The sequence below is a fragment of the Emys orbicularis genome, chromosome 4, assembly GCF_028017835.1.
Source record: "Emys orbicularis isolate rEmyOrb1 chromosome 4, rEmyOrb1.hap1, whole genome shotgun sequence".
Lineage (NCBI taxonomy): Eukaryota > Metazoa > Chordata > Testudines > Emydidae > Emys > Emys orbicularis.
In genome coordinates, this window is record NC_088686.1 from 156,672,091 (window position 1) to 156,686,902 (window position 14,812).

Below are 14,812 nucleotides of genomic sequence, written 5' to 3' on the forward strand. Positions count from 1 at the left end.
ATTATCATTCTTTAAATATCGCTGTTTTTCCCCACTCAGCCGTGTGAAAGCCAGATCCCTAGCTGCTCTGCGTCAGCATAACTCCATTGATGCCAGTGGACCAGGTGTAAACAAGAAATGCTCTATTCAAGTTAATTTCCCAGATCTCCTGCTAATGTACATTGGCAGTAAACACTGTGTCATTCAATGGGGCCAGATCCCCAGCTGGCATAAATCAGCTTAGATCCACTGAAGTCAGTGGGCCAGATCCTTAGAGGGTGTGAAACAAAGAAGCCCCATTGAAGTCTCTATACCAGATTCTTTGTGGTGTAACTGACATCGCTCATTTGGAGCCACTGGGTGGTGTAAATTGAAGTGGTCCCATTGAAGTCAACAGGCCAGAGCCACAGCGGGAGAAGCAGGGGGGAGATAGGGTCATGTTCCCCCTCCCTCTTAGAAGGCAGCAGAGATGAGTGGACCTGGACGGGAGGAGGTGCTGTTCCCTATGGGCCTGCTGTAAGTCCCACTGAAGTTAATAGGTCTATTGATTTCATATCTGGGCCCATTGATTTCAATGTGAGGTAGGCACCTAAATACCTGTAAGGATCTGGGCTGGCTGTGCCTAACAGGCACAATCGGGGCCCGCGCGATGCAAGGAACAGTCCAGCTCTTCCTTTGCTGCTATCGAATCTACTGCGCCCAGTGCAGGGTGTTGCTGGGAGTTCACCAGGCCCTTCTAATGAGCTCCGTGTACCATAAGCGCAGAGGTCAGCGCGGTGGCCCTTCGAGCCCTAGGCTCGTGGTGGGTTCTCCGTCCCTTGGTGGGTCCTCTTTAAACACTTCACCTTCTGAGAGCCTCAGGTGCTTTAATGCTCTGCTTACAACTTCCCATCCCCAGCCTCTGGCCCTGCTCTCAGGCTGCCTGCTACTTGGCCTCCTCTTCCACAGCCAGCTCCCAGGCTGCTGCCTCTGGCCGGCCACTGCCCACTCTCAGCAGCTCGCTGGCTGACCCTGATCCTCTTCTGCCCTCTGGGTGGCACTGCCTTGCCTGGTCACACGGACCCCTCTACCATCACAATGTGGAACTTGGGTAAGACAGCGCTCTATGATGGTCATACACGAACCAGAAATAGAAATATAGAAATAATGGAGATATCCCATCTCCTAGAACTGGAAGGGACCTTGAAAGGTCATCGAGTCCAGCCCCCTGCCTTCACTAGCAGGACCAAGTACTGATTTTGCCCCAGATCCCCAAGTGGCCCCCTCAAGGATTGAACTCACAACCCTGGGTTTAGCAGGCCAATGCTCAAACCACTGCTGTGGCCCAATCCTTTTCCTCCAGCTAATTCTGCAGTGGGGTGAGTGGTGGGGCCTGACCACGAGCCAGCAGGTCCATTACACTATCTCTATAGGGCCCAACACCGTAACACACGCTTCCACTCCTGTCCCCGGACACTCTCTGCTCCACATTCCCTCGTCTGTGTGATGCCTCTCTGATGCACAAGGGTAGTGTGGGAGCAGAGAAATTCAGTGCACTCAGAAACAACGAGGAGTCCTGTGGCACCTTAGAGACTAACACATTTATTTGGGCATAAGCTTTCGTGGGCTATAGCCAACTTCATCAGATGCATGGAGTGGCAGTATACTCAGTCCACGGCAGTGCTTCCTTGCTCAGTATTGGTCTACAGAGAGCTTGGAACCATTGCACAGACTAAGGCGCCTCCAGGAAGGAAATGGCCTGGGGACCTTGGACTTTCTTTAGGATGGAGATTGCAGGAAAAACCAGGCCCCCTTCAGTACACAAAGCTCACAGTGTATAAGCAATTCTGCCCATGTTGTTCCATTACATTGCACCTCAGGCTTTATCAGCTGAAAGGAATTCAGCGCACTTACGCACGGAATATTTTATGGAAAAGACTTTAGCAGAGCTGTATGAGGTGTGTGTGTGGGGGGGGCAAAGACTGAAACATCGGGGTGGGCGGCTGTAGCACAACAGGATTGAGGGGTGTCAGCAGAGCTGTGTGGAAAGGCTATGACTGCAATTCCAGGGGATCCAGGCAAAGAATTACAGGGGTTGTTCTAAGTTCCTTATGTGGCTCCTATTATCACAATGTTGGAGCACCTTGCAATCTGTCTTTGGTACTGCAGGCAGAGGTAGCTCTCTGGCGCCCTCTTCTGCTGCCTACACATATCAGTCAACAACTTCTTAGCCCTGGTCTACACTGGAGGGGGGGATCGACCTAAGATACTCAACTTCAGCTACAAGAATAGTGTAGCTGAAGTCGACGTATCTTAGGTCAACTTATCTTGGCATCTTCGTGGTGCGGGGTCGACTGTCGCCGCTCCCCTGTCAACTCCGCTTGCGCCTCTCACGGCGCTGGAGTTCCGGAGTCGATGGGAGAGCGATCAGAGATCGATTTATCGCATCTAGACTAGACGCGATAAATTGACCCCCAATACATCGACCACTGCCCGCCGATCCGGCGGGTAGTGTAGACATACCCTTAGAGTGTCACACCCTTTGTAGCTTATGTTGCTCCAATATCATTTTTTAAAAGGTTTTTGGGCACTTAGAAATGTAAATATTATTCACTGTCAAAATCTCATTGATGGGGGGGCAGGGCCATGAACCCACCTCATCTAACAGGCTAGTGCCCTAAATATTGCTCTAGCCAGTCCCCAGTCTCTAACTGTGTGTTTGCCCCACTACAGCTCACCTCCCTGCCCTGCCACAGGCACCCTAAACGCTAGGCTATCTATCCTCTCAACTACAGAGTGTGTGTGTGTGTGTGTGTGTGTGTGTGTGTGTGTGTGTGTGTGTGTGTGTGTGTGTGTGTGTGCGCATGCACAAGTATCCTACATATTTAATGTAATGGAAACCAAGGTGATGCAAATTAGCATTTGATGCAGAGCTGGGGGCATGTGTGGGAATCCTGCAGATTAGAGATGAGCTGGACAGGACTGGAATGCCAGGGGATCCAGGAATAGAAATAGAAATGCCAGGATGGTTGCTACAGATCAGAAATGAAGTGCGCTGTCTATTTGGGGAGTGGGTGGATTTTCAAAATGTTCTTTTCTTTCTTTAGCGACTGGTTTACATTTTTTTTTATTCCGCTCTGAATTCACCCGAACAGTTCCAAACACAGAGGCTTCTCTTTGCTTTATTTTTAAACGGGAAATTAAGTCAGTACACAGGTCCATAGATTTTAAGGCCAGAAGAGGTCATGATTATCAGATAGTCTCATGTCCTGCATGCCACAAGTCAGAATATTCCAATCATTCCTGCAGCGAAGGGAATTATTCATTCCTATGGGAGGGCCTGTTTTGTAACCTGTGGCTGTGATAGCAGTTTCAGTTTAAAACATGTTTATTCTGTCCATATTCTTTTGCTGTTTTCCCATGGTATTGAGGTGCATCCAATCAAGATGTGTCTGTCCTGGTCTACAAGGTCTGGGCAGAGGGAATGCGGGCTATAGAGAGAGAGGTGGATATGTAGGTCTGACATTAGTAGAATTAATAGTAATATTTGACTGATACTAATATAGTCACTGGAACAACAGTTTTGAATGTCAAATGTATCTTCTGTGCAGTTTTGCAGTTACAAATGAAATAATTAGTTTCTGTCTCTGTATGTTCCCTCTTAGGGAATTCTCTGCTGGTAATTTCTTTAATTCCCCTATGAGGAACAAGGCAATGCACTTGGGCGATTATGCGTGCTGGTTCAAAATAATCACCCTGGCTCTGGCAACAAAACAAAAATGAAAATTCCAGGGAGGTTACACTTCCAGGTGCCTCCATCTCAGGACCTTAGGCGATCAATTTAGTGTAATTGACCCATCTCTCCAGAAACAGTATTAGCTTCTGACCATTTTAATAAGCTCCCTGTGGGCATGATTAGAAAGTCTGTGCCTGCCAAACTGAGATTGCGTAACTTGGCAAGCAAGTTTGGAAGTGTGGTTAAAGTGGGTCCAGTGTGCATCATTAAAATCTGAATGTGTTTCAAAGACATTGCAAACATTCATTGAAATTAGCAGGGTGGAAACTGCATTGTTGCAGAAGACCCTCCCTTGCTTCCCAGGTCACCCTCAGCAGTGAGATATCTTCCAGGACGAACCCAGCCTGTGGAAAATGTGGGGACAGTGTCGAGTATAGGGGTCCCCTTCAGCTGTTGGCTCTCCCCAAGACACAGGACCCCAGAGGACAGTACGGCCCTGGAACAATCAGGTCCCCCTACCCCTGTGGTTACTCACCATTTTGGGGCTTTTGTGGGTTATGTGCGCTCGCCTTGGGACAGACAGTTTGTGCTATTGTGTACACCGTGCTTCTCTTTAAGTTCAGCCAAATCATTGCTCCGTCTGGTGTGAACAATGCTGCCTCTGTAAAATGTTGCATTTTGGCTTTACAGATGCAAACTTGAGATCCCAGCCATCCTTGTTATCAACGGCCGAAAGGCTGCACAGCCTCAGGGAGGGCCGTAAAGAAGCAAGGAGGACCCTTACTCACTGCACTCAACCCCCATCACCAGGCATTTTAGCCAGCCTGAAGTGCAGCACTCATTGCACGGCACTCCAGACAGGAAGGCTGAATATGATAACAGGACATACGCAAATCTGTGATTGTCCCATTCCCCACCCCACCCCCTTCCTTCCTCCCACACAGCAGAGATGTGTCGTGCCATGTGTGTTTCTCCAGCAGTTGTGTTTCTTTTCAATAAATGAATTTTTTGGTTTGGGAAACATTCTTTATTGCATTAAGTAAAAGATACCGTAGCCCAGGTAAGCAACAGACACTGCAAGTCAGTGCATCATACGTAGCAAACACAGATGCCTACAGCATTGGAACCACTGCACTTCACTCCTGTGCAGGGCACCAAACATTACTGGTGGCTTTCAGCATCAAATTGCTCCCTCAAGGCATCCCTAATCCTTACAGCCCCGCGCTGGGCCCCTCTAATAGCCCTGGTCTCTAGCTGTTCAAATTCAGCCTCCAGGCATTGAACCTCAGTGGTCCATGCCTGAGTCAAGCTTTCACCCTTCCCTTCTCAAATGTTATGGAGGGTACAGCACGAGGCTATAACCGTAGGGATGTTGTCATCGGCAGGTCTAGCTTCCCATACAGACAGCACCAGCGGGCCTTTAAACGGCCAAAAGCACACTGCACAGTCATTCTGCACCAACTCAACCTGTTGTTGAACCGCTCCTTGCTGCTGTCAAGGCTCCCCCTGTATGGTTTCATGAGCCATGGCATTAAAGGGTAGGCGGGGTCTCTAAGGATCACAATGGGCATTTTGACTTCTCCTATGGAGATCTTCTGGTCCGGGAAGAAAGTCCCGGCTTGCAGCTTCCTGAAAAGTCCTGTGTTCCAAAAGATGCACCTTTCCAGGTCAGCCTGCATTAATGTCCGTGAAACGCCCACAGTGATCCACAAGCACCTGGAGAACCATAGAGAAATACCCCTTCCAATTTATGTTCTCGGAGGCTAGGTGGTCTGGTGCCAGAATGGGAATATGCGTGCCATCTATCACCCCTCCGCAGTTAGGGAAACCCATTTGTGCAAAGCCATCCACAATGTCACGCACGTTGCCTAGAGTCACGGTTCTTCTGAGCAGAATGCGATTAATGGCCCTGCAAACATGCATCAACATGATTCCAATGGTCGACTTGCCCACTCCGAATTGGTTAGAGACCGATCGGTAGCTGTCTGGAGTTGCCAGCTTCCAGATTGCAATCGCCACTCACAGGGCCGCTCTCAATGTCGTGTCCTTGCACCGCAGGGTGGGGGCAAGCTCAGCGCACAGTCCCATAAAAGTGGCTTTCCTCATCCGAAAGTTCTGCAGCCACTGCTCGTCATCCCAGACTTGCATGACGATGTGATCCCATCACTCAATGCTTGTTTCCTGAGCCCCAAAGCGGCATTCCACAGTGGTGAGCATGTCCATGAATGCCACAAGCAATCTCGTGTCATATGTGTCATGCGAGTCGACATCCTTGTCAGACTCCTCACTGTCACTTTGTAGCTTAAGAAGTAACTCAACTGCAATTCGTGATGTGCTGGTGAGACCCATCAGCATATTCCTCAGCAGTTCGGGATCCATTCCCGCAGCCCGAAAAGGAAGACAGAGCACGCAGTAAAAAAAAAAGGTTGAAAGATGGTGCCAAATGTGGACAGAAGTACAGGGATTGCTGGGATGCGAAGCGATGCATCACGGGGCAGTGGGACAGGACCCAGAATGCCCCGCACCCCCTTCCCCCTTCCCACAAGCCTCAGCGCCAGAATGGGAAGAGGTGCTTTGTGGGATAGCTGCCCATAATACACCACTCCAAATGCTGCTGCAAGTGCCGCAAATGTTGCCATGCCACTGCGCTTGCCGCTGACAGTTTGAACACACGTCAGCACTTGCCCTGCTGCTGTCTCTGAGATCTGGTTTAACTCCCAGCACTCTACATCTGCAAGTGTAGACAGGGCCTTACGCTTAACTAAACTAGGGTTCTAAATACTTTGCTTTGCTAGAAGAGCACAAAGCGGCCAGAGCAGACTGATGAATCTGGCCCACAGTTCTCATACTGTGGAGAATAAATGTAGAGGTATGTTTGGCAAAGATAAGACTGTCTAACATCTGTCACACTGCCCAGGCTATTTCATCACTCCCAGCACTCCTGTCCTGCACACTTCCTCTTGTTTGGGTCTCGTACGGCTCACTCTGCCTGACAGAACAATTGACAATACGGTTTTATCCCCGGTTGTGGCACTAAAGCCACTGCCTAGGAGGGGGCAGTCAGAGATACACAAATAGGGGACAAGGTTTTGAGTAGACAACGCGAGTGAATTTGATTTTATAATAAACGACATTCAAATATGTAAGAAACCTCAACATAAAAAGTGCTTTGTAGTAAAAACTGTGGGCCATAATCATTCCCAGTGTAACTCCAGATGAACCCAGCAGAGCCGCCTCTTAGATGCACTTGGCTCGATGTCAAAAATATAAAGAAATATGCAAATGAGACTGCCATTTTGACACCATTTTTAACACCATCAATTTTGCCCTTAATAAGCACTTGTGCCATAACAAGGACTGTTCATTCGGTGAGCAAAACCACACAGGTACTGCCATCTAGGCTTAAGGTCTCATACCATGTAGGTGGGCCATACCTGACAGGGGCTTCTATGCAGGTTTATGGCCTAATAATTTTGACATAAGCAGTAATACCTCACAGATATTACCATGTAGGTTTGTGACCCGAGAATCTTTAAGTCAGCAATAGGTCACCGGTACTTCCAGTGTAGTTGGAGTGGTGCAAGCAGCTGAAGGGGCTAGCCATCCCAAGTACATATCAATCCGAGATGCTAGTGATGTAATTATGGTGGCTAGCTCTTCATGCCACCCAAGTTACACTCTATAGATATACCTTGCAGGTGAGCAATAACCCACGGGTAATGCCAATTAGGCCTTTGGGTGAATAATGCTACACAGGTATTGCCAGGAAGGCATATGGCCTTATAATATTGGGGTGAGCAATGCCACACAGGTAGTGCCATGGAGGCGTATGGCATAATAATCTTTAGATGAGCAATGATACAAAAATACTGCTGTCTAGGCATAAAGTTTAATAATCTTTACATTAGGACTACCACATAGATACTACCATATAGGCCTGAAGCCTAATACTCCAGGGCATGTCGGTGCCCCCTTCTCCTAAGTGGTGCCAACCTGTGAGACATTGCAGGGTTGATTATATTAGGAGGAAAAATTGATGATCCAAGTCAGCTCTATTCTTTGGTATAATCCGTGTGGGAGGGGTTACAAAGAATGTACACAAAGTTCTGCTTACCTGAACACCAGTAGAAACAACCAACAGCGAGCAATCTCTGTATTCAGAAACTCCCAAGTCTGTCGCCCCAGGTCTGTGCCCAGGAAACACTATGCCCCTACTTCCTCTAGGAGTCATGCTCATAACTCGTCCTCCTGGCTTCTCTGCCTCCTGTGACCTGGAGGTGCCTGGGGCAGTCCTCACTGAAAATGCCAAGGTCAGGGCAGGCTGCAAAAAGGAGGACTGAAGTATCTCTGCAGATGCTTCTACAAAATATCTCCAAGCATGCCAGCTTCATTCCGATTATTCTTTTATTAAATTTATTCATTTCCTATAGCTTATAGTCCGTGAAACAGAGTTATGCAAAGGTTATGATCTACTGAATATATTCATCCTATTTGTATGCATGTATCATTTTTATATTCGAAGTTATGAATATTGTCTGAGTACTGGTTTGATTTTAAGAAGCCTCACTGAAGCAGTTGGTCAGCTTCTTGAGAAAAGACTATTCTCAGTAAGTGCCCAGTCAAGAAACACGTAAGCTAACAATGAACTTTGAGAGACGCCAATCCACATCTGAGCTTTCCTGGGAATGTGGCGTCAGCCTGCAAGGAACTGACTCATGCATGGACATGTGACTTGCCCGTGTGACTCCAAAACTCCATCTTGGAGCTGGATTCTGCATAGGAGAGGGGAAGGGGTTTCCACCCGCAAGAGAAAGTCTTTAAAGCCCCTGGGAGACCCCTCCATTTTGTCTTCAGCTGGCACAAAAGACAGCCTCTCCACATCAAGGTGATGCCTGAAAGAAACTGGAACAAAGGACAGTAGCTTCAAGGGTGTGAGTGATTGCTGGACCCAGACTAGGAGGAAGTCTTGTCTGTAAAAGAGACTTGTTGGAACATCCCTGAGGGTGAGATTTACCTGCATTTAGTTTTAACTGTATTAGGCTTAGACTTGCGTGTTTTATTTTATTTTGTATGGCGATTCACTTTGCTCGGTCTGTTATTACATGGAACCACTGGACTAAATGACCTCTCAAGGACCCCTCCAGTCCTATGATTCTATGACCTCACAAGGAGCCGTGCACTGGGAGGAGGGGGCAAGCCAGCCTGAGCAGTGGGCAGGGCAAGGGACACACAGCTGCCCACACTTGAGATTCAGCTCCACTGTACCCCCCACCACATGCACACACATGCACAGTGCCCACTGCACACCAAACACACACACACACACACACACAGAGTGCCCACTACACACACACAGCCTGACACTGAGCTCATCAGAATGCAGAATAATCTCTACTGGGAAGCTGGCACAGCTGGAATATTTCCAACTAGCCTGAACAAAAGGAACCGAAGGGGATTCCGCTGCCCTGGCAGGGAGATAGGACAAGATTTCCCAACTGGTCTTTTTGATTGACAGCTTCTCTGAGACCTGATTTATGCTTAAAAAATAGATCAATAGAGCTCCGTCGTACGGGGGGAGGGAGGACTTTTTACACCCTGTGCGAGGGAGTTAACTTGTACTGATCCCTCAGTGTAATTCTTCCATTGATCTAGCTACTGCAATGTGGAAAGCATCAACACTACGGCACTGCTGCACACCATAGCTGAGTCAATGTAATGGCCTTAGTATAGACATTCCCTGAATCGATGAGGGAGTTTTCCTCCTTGCTCTTAAAACTATTTTTCTCTCCTTTTCCAATCACTCGTCTCCCTCCCTTGGTAAAGCTCTTTCCTTCTTTTGATAGGTAAATATGTTCAGAAAAGTTTAAATTTCTCCTCTCAGGATAATTCCTTCCTTTCCCTCCCATGAATGGCTCACTGTCATTTCAATTAAAGGCCGAAATGCTCTGAAATGGACTTGTTTGCCCATGACTTGGTGGTACCTCTTTGGTTTTCCTCCCTTCACTTACAATGAGTTGAGGACAGAAGCAGTACCTGCTCAGAACCCTAAAATCAGACTTAGAGTTCAATCTTTCCCTCTTTTCTAACCATACCAACGTTATCCTTAACACCTCTGGAGCTGCTTCCTGGGATGACTTTGATATTTGATCCCTGGAACATCTTTGCTCCCAGCACAAGAGGTGTGCACAGCACATGCAATTAATGTTGTGACCGTGTCTTTCCTTGTTGAATTGGAACATAGAGGGCCAGATCATCAGCTGGTTTGTATAGCTGTCTCTCCCATGAGGTCTTTTTAATATGATACAAAACTGAGGTGAATATATTCCACTTTATTTGTTAGTCACCTCTCCAAATGTCTCTTTAAGTAATTTCCCAGCATTGGGACACGTAAATATCTTGAAATGGGTGAATTTCTTCTGGATTAATAATTTATTGTAAAAAACATTGCCATTGGGGTTGACCTGAAACTATTCACAAATGTGTTACAGAGTCTCCTAATAGCCTTGTCCCAAAACAATGTGTGTGGGGGAGTAGGATTTAGGTGCTGGTCATGAAGCAGCGACCAGTAGGAGGTGGTGATGCACCCTCTCTGTGTAATTTTTAGCTCAATACTTAGGGTGTTCTCCTGTGAGGTGTGAGATCCAGGTTCAATTCCCCCTTCTGTCCAATGCTGGGCAAAGATGTGCACTTGGGTTTCCTGTATTTACAGAAAGCATCCCAGCCACTCAGTGATGTGCTATTCCCGTCTGGGTTCCTCTCAGTCTCTCCTTTCAAAGTTGTTCTACGGTGGATAACAAATTAAATAACCCTTGGAACAGAGACATGAAGCTGAGCATGTGGGTGCTCCAAACCACTTGTGTATAGAGTCATTCTCTCTTTCTGGTGCTGTGATTCTTCAACAGGAGAGACTGAGGGCAAATCTACACTACTGGCTAAATCAAGACTACAGTGATAGATGAAATGGTGTTGATTGAGCAGGTCTGGGGAAGACATGCTAAATCGATGGGAGACCTCTCATCTGTTGAAGTCTGTACTCCACCTCCTTCAGAGACTATGTTCCATCATGGATCTTCCTCAGGGCTGGGCTACAGTAACGCTGTCGGCTGATCTATGTTACACTACTTCAGTTACGTAACTCTCCGGTTGACATAGCACGGTGTGGACACCGCTGTAAATCAGACTAACTTAGTCAACTTGAAGTAGCGTAACTGAGATCGATTTACAACGGTAGCGAAGACCAGTCCTGAAAACGATGCAGGACAGAACATAGCCCAGTCGCCAGGGCACTGTCCGGCAATGTGGGAGACCCACTTTCAAATGGCTTCTCCCCATCAGACAGAGGTGGGATTGACCTGGATCTCCCATATCCCACGGGAGTGATCTTATTACTCATTTAAAGTCTACAAGGGAATCAGCACCATTAGTGCCTCTTCCATTCCTATCCATTTTGTCATGTCTTTGCTTTTACATCAAAAAGTATCCACGAAGGAACAGAAATGTTCAGTTTCTGGTCATGCTAAATATTTCCTTCAATCTCACAGGCAATTTTTGTCAATGTTTTCCAGTTTGCCAAACATTTAGGGAATTTTCAGATTTGGTTCAGGTTGAACTGAATTTGTTTTTCAATTTTTATAACCACCCATGAACTCAAAAATCAACTATTGGCCCAGCTCTATCCATTTCTCACCCACCGTAACCCGAGCTGTACAATTCCCAGAATTCCTATCCTTCAGAGTCCATAATACTTTCCAGCTGAATAAAGAGTATGACCTCATAGCTATCCTGATGATGTGCTATAAACATCTAGTGTCTGATATGACTTTTTCTTTCTGTTTAATTTATATGGTAGAGAAAACTCACCCTCTCCATATTATTTTGTATTCAATTCAGTGCAGATTCTCACAGAGGATGCACAGACACCATGTTCTCTTTAGGGAATGTTACCCTTGTTCTTACGAGTTTTGTCGCTCCCTTAACTTAAAATAAAGGCCATTGTGATGGAAATCACCTTTCTTCTCCACGTGCATGGATACAAACCAGGCGACAATCTCTACAACAACCCCAAAAAGGACATGAAGGGCTGCAGAGTATCAGGAGGGTGTGCAAAATGCCCTTTTGGTTCAGCCATAGAAATCACACACTTCATACTTGCAACTGCATAACAAAACCAAACCCACTACAAAGCAGAGGGAGATAGATTAGATGCCCCCCCTTTTCTTTCCCAATACAAATAGCTCTGTGCTTTCGAAGCACATCACATATATTCACACATGTGAAACAGGTGCCTCCTGTAATTTTGCTGGGGTAATTGCCTACTAAAGTCCTGATTTTAGGTGGGGCCTGCAGGACGTGTTGGAATACAAACAGATTAATAATAATAACAATACAATAATGAACAATACTCCCAAGGGCTCTGTGAAATTACATTGCAATGAGATGGGAATTGAATTCACCGGTTTCCACTCCCCATCACTAAACCAGTACAGAGTTAAACAGATTCAAGAATTGGTTCAGAGTTTATTCATTGCTCTCCTCAGGGCGTCCTTCACCTCCGTGTTCCTCAGGCTGTAGATGAGGGGGTTCAACATGGGAATCACCAGCGTATAAAACACTGAGACCACTTTATCTGTTTCCATGGAATAGGTGGAGGGGGGACGTAAATACATGAAGAGTTGTGTGCCATAAAACAGGGCCACTGCATTCAAGTGGAAAGTGGAGGTGGAGAAGGCTTTGTGACGGCCCTTGGTGGAGCGGATCTGCAGGATGGTGGAGATGATATAGACATAGGAGAGGAGGACAGTGACAAAACTGATTGCTATAATGCAGCACCCAAAAGCAAACATCACAATCTCGTTGTTGCGGGTGTCAGAACAGGAGAGCGCCAACAGGGGGGGGACGTCACAGAAGAAATGATTGATGATGTTGGAGCTGCAGAATGACAGCTGAAATATAAAACACTGAATCATTGAATCAACCAACCCAACAGCGTATGCCCCAGTCACCAGCTGTTTACAAAACTGCCTGGACATAGTGACTGTATACAGCAGTGGATTACAGATGGCCACATAACGGTCATATGCCATCACAGCCAGCAAGAGGCACTCAAAATCTGAAAAAACGATAGAGAGACACATTTGTGCAGTGCAGGCAGTGTAAGAAATGCTTTTCCTTTCAGCTAAGAAATTCAGCAGCATCTTAGGGCAAATTAATGAGGAAAAGCAGAGGTCACAGAAAGACAAATTACTGAGGAAAAAGTACATGGGGGTGTGGAGTCGGGGATCAATCGTGACTAACAAAATCATCCCCCCATTCCCCACCAGGGTGATACCATAAATCAGTAGGAACAGCACAAACAGGGGAACCTGCAGCTCCGGACGATCTGTCAGTCCTGAGAGAATGAACTCAGTCGCCTCCGAGTGATTTCCCTTTTCCATCTCCTCTGAACAGAGATCAGGCAGCTACAGAGATGTGGGCAGGTGGATGGTGCGGAAAACCTGTCCCTTCTCTGTAATGAAATAAGTGAAGATAAATGGAGATCAGTTTCTCAATGGACATCAGTACCCGCTCAGGGAAGGGTTTAGTCCACAGAGCCAGATGTTCACAGCTGGTCATTACAGTTGTTCGATAAGGTACACACTACATAAATACAATGACACACAGGTTAATCATGCCATACAGACAAACACTCCTATGCACTAATCTGAGCAGCAAGCAATGACTTGTGACTCTGCTGTAAGAGAATCAGCGTGAAAATCATCTCAGGGCTAGTCTACACTTACGCGGTAGTTCGACGGCTGCGGATCGAAGTTCCGAGTTCGATTTATCGCGTCTGGTGTGGACGCGATAAATCGAACCAGGAAGTGATCCCCGTCCACTGCGGTACTCCAGCTCCGCGAGAGGAGTACCGCGAAGTCGACGGGGGAGCCTGCCTGCCGCGTGTGGACCGCGGTAAATTCGAAGTAAGGTATGTCGAATTCAGCTACGTTATTCACGTAGCTGAATTTGCGTACCTTACTTCGACTTGGGGGGTAAGTGTAGACCAGGCCTCAGTCTGAAGAGATGATTCCTTAGCTAAAGAAGGGGTGAGAGTAAAGGAGTATCAATCTTTCTACCCTCTTTGGGCAAGGGGGGCTCTGTGGCTTGGCATGTCGGTTTGAGGTAAAGTTGCTTACTGTGCTAAATGAGGTTTTTGGCATTTACGTTAGCCTGTATGAAAACCCAGAGACATAATGGAAAGCACTGGCTTCAGTGACTATGTAATTGCCTATTTTTTTCCAACCCAGGATGTCGCTCCTTTAGCTGAAGGGGTAGGAGTTGGGGCTGAGGCTTTTAGTGCTGGAGATATTGAATTCAATACCTGCTGATCACCATGGTGTCTGTGTGTGTGTGTGGAAGTGATGTTGGGGAATCGCACGTACCTGCTGAGAAGAGAGGGATATGCTGGCGTTTCCCCATCGTTAGAAACTGCCAGTTTGGAGCATTCGGGAAATTTTATACTGAGATGTGTGATCTGTGGGACATGATTCCTGAAGCAACTGGTAATAGCTGAGCTCAGAGCACCATGACACCTAATTAATGCGTTCACTGAACCAAAACCACCTTGGTGTAATTCATGCCCTGGGGACTAATCTGACCTCCTCTTCCTTACTATGTTATGAAATGATGCAATTTCTACCAGAGTTACAGAGTATGAGGTTAGGGGTATATTTCTTCCTGCTGTTTTCAGTACAAGCAGGGTGCTGTGTTGAGCTGATCCACAAAAGGGTTTTGTTTGTGGAGACCAAAATCTTTTTGCTTGGAAATACCACGGGGGTGCATCAGATACCACACAGCACCAATCTCTTCCACGTTCCAGGCTCCCAGGCTCCACTGCATCCCTCATGACGCATGATGGTCTCTCCTCTTGCTGAACTGCCCTGAAACATCACCAGAGTCCCACAGCCATGGTTTAGGGAGGAGGGGAGTTTGGTATTTTGAAAGAAAAGGTTATAATTTCCAGGTAAAAGATAATTTCATGGAAAAAATAGCTGAATGGAAAAGCTAATTTCCCATCAAAAAAACTTCTCAAGAAAAATTTTCAACCAGCCTTAGCAATAAATTTGGAATCAAAGGAACAGA

General features: G+C 46.8%; 1 protein-coding gene and 1 pseudogene across 1 annotated transcript; both read right to left on the reverse strand.

The window, feature by feature from the left end:
• LOC135877972 (up-regulator of cell proliferation-like) overlaps positions 1–14,812 on the reverse strand; it is a 778,396-nt pseudogene that overhangs the window by 652,901 nt on the left and 110,683 nt on the right.
• LOC135877457 (olfactory receptor-like protein OLF1) lies at positions 12,205–13,128 on the reverse strand. Its single transcript, XM_065402892.1, has one exon. It carries the CDS (start codon positions 13,126–13,128, stop codon positions 12,205–12,207), a length of 924 nt encoding a protein of 307 aa, XP_065258964.1.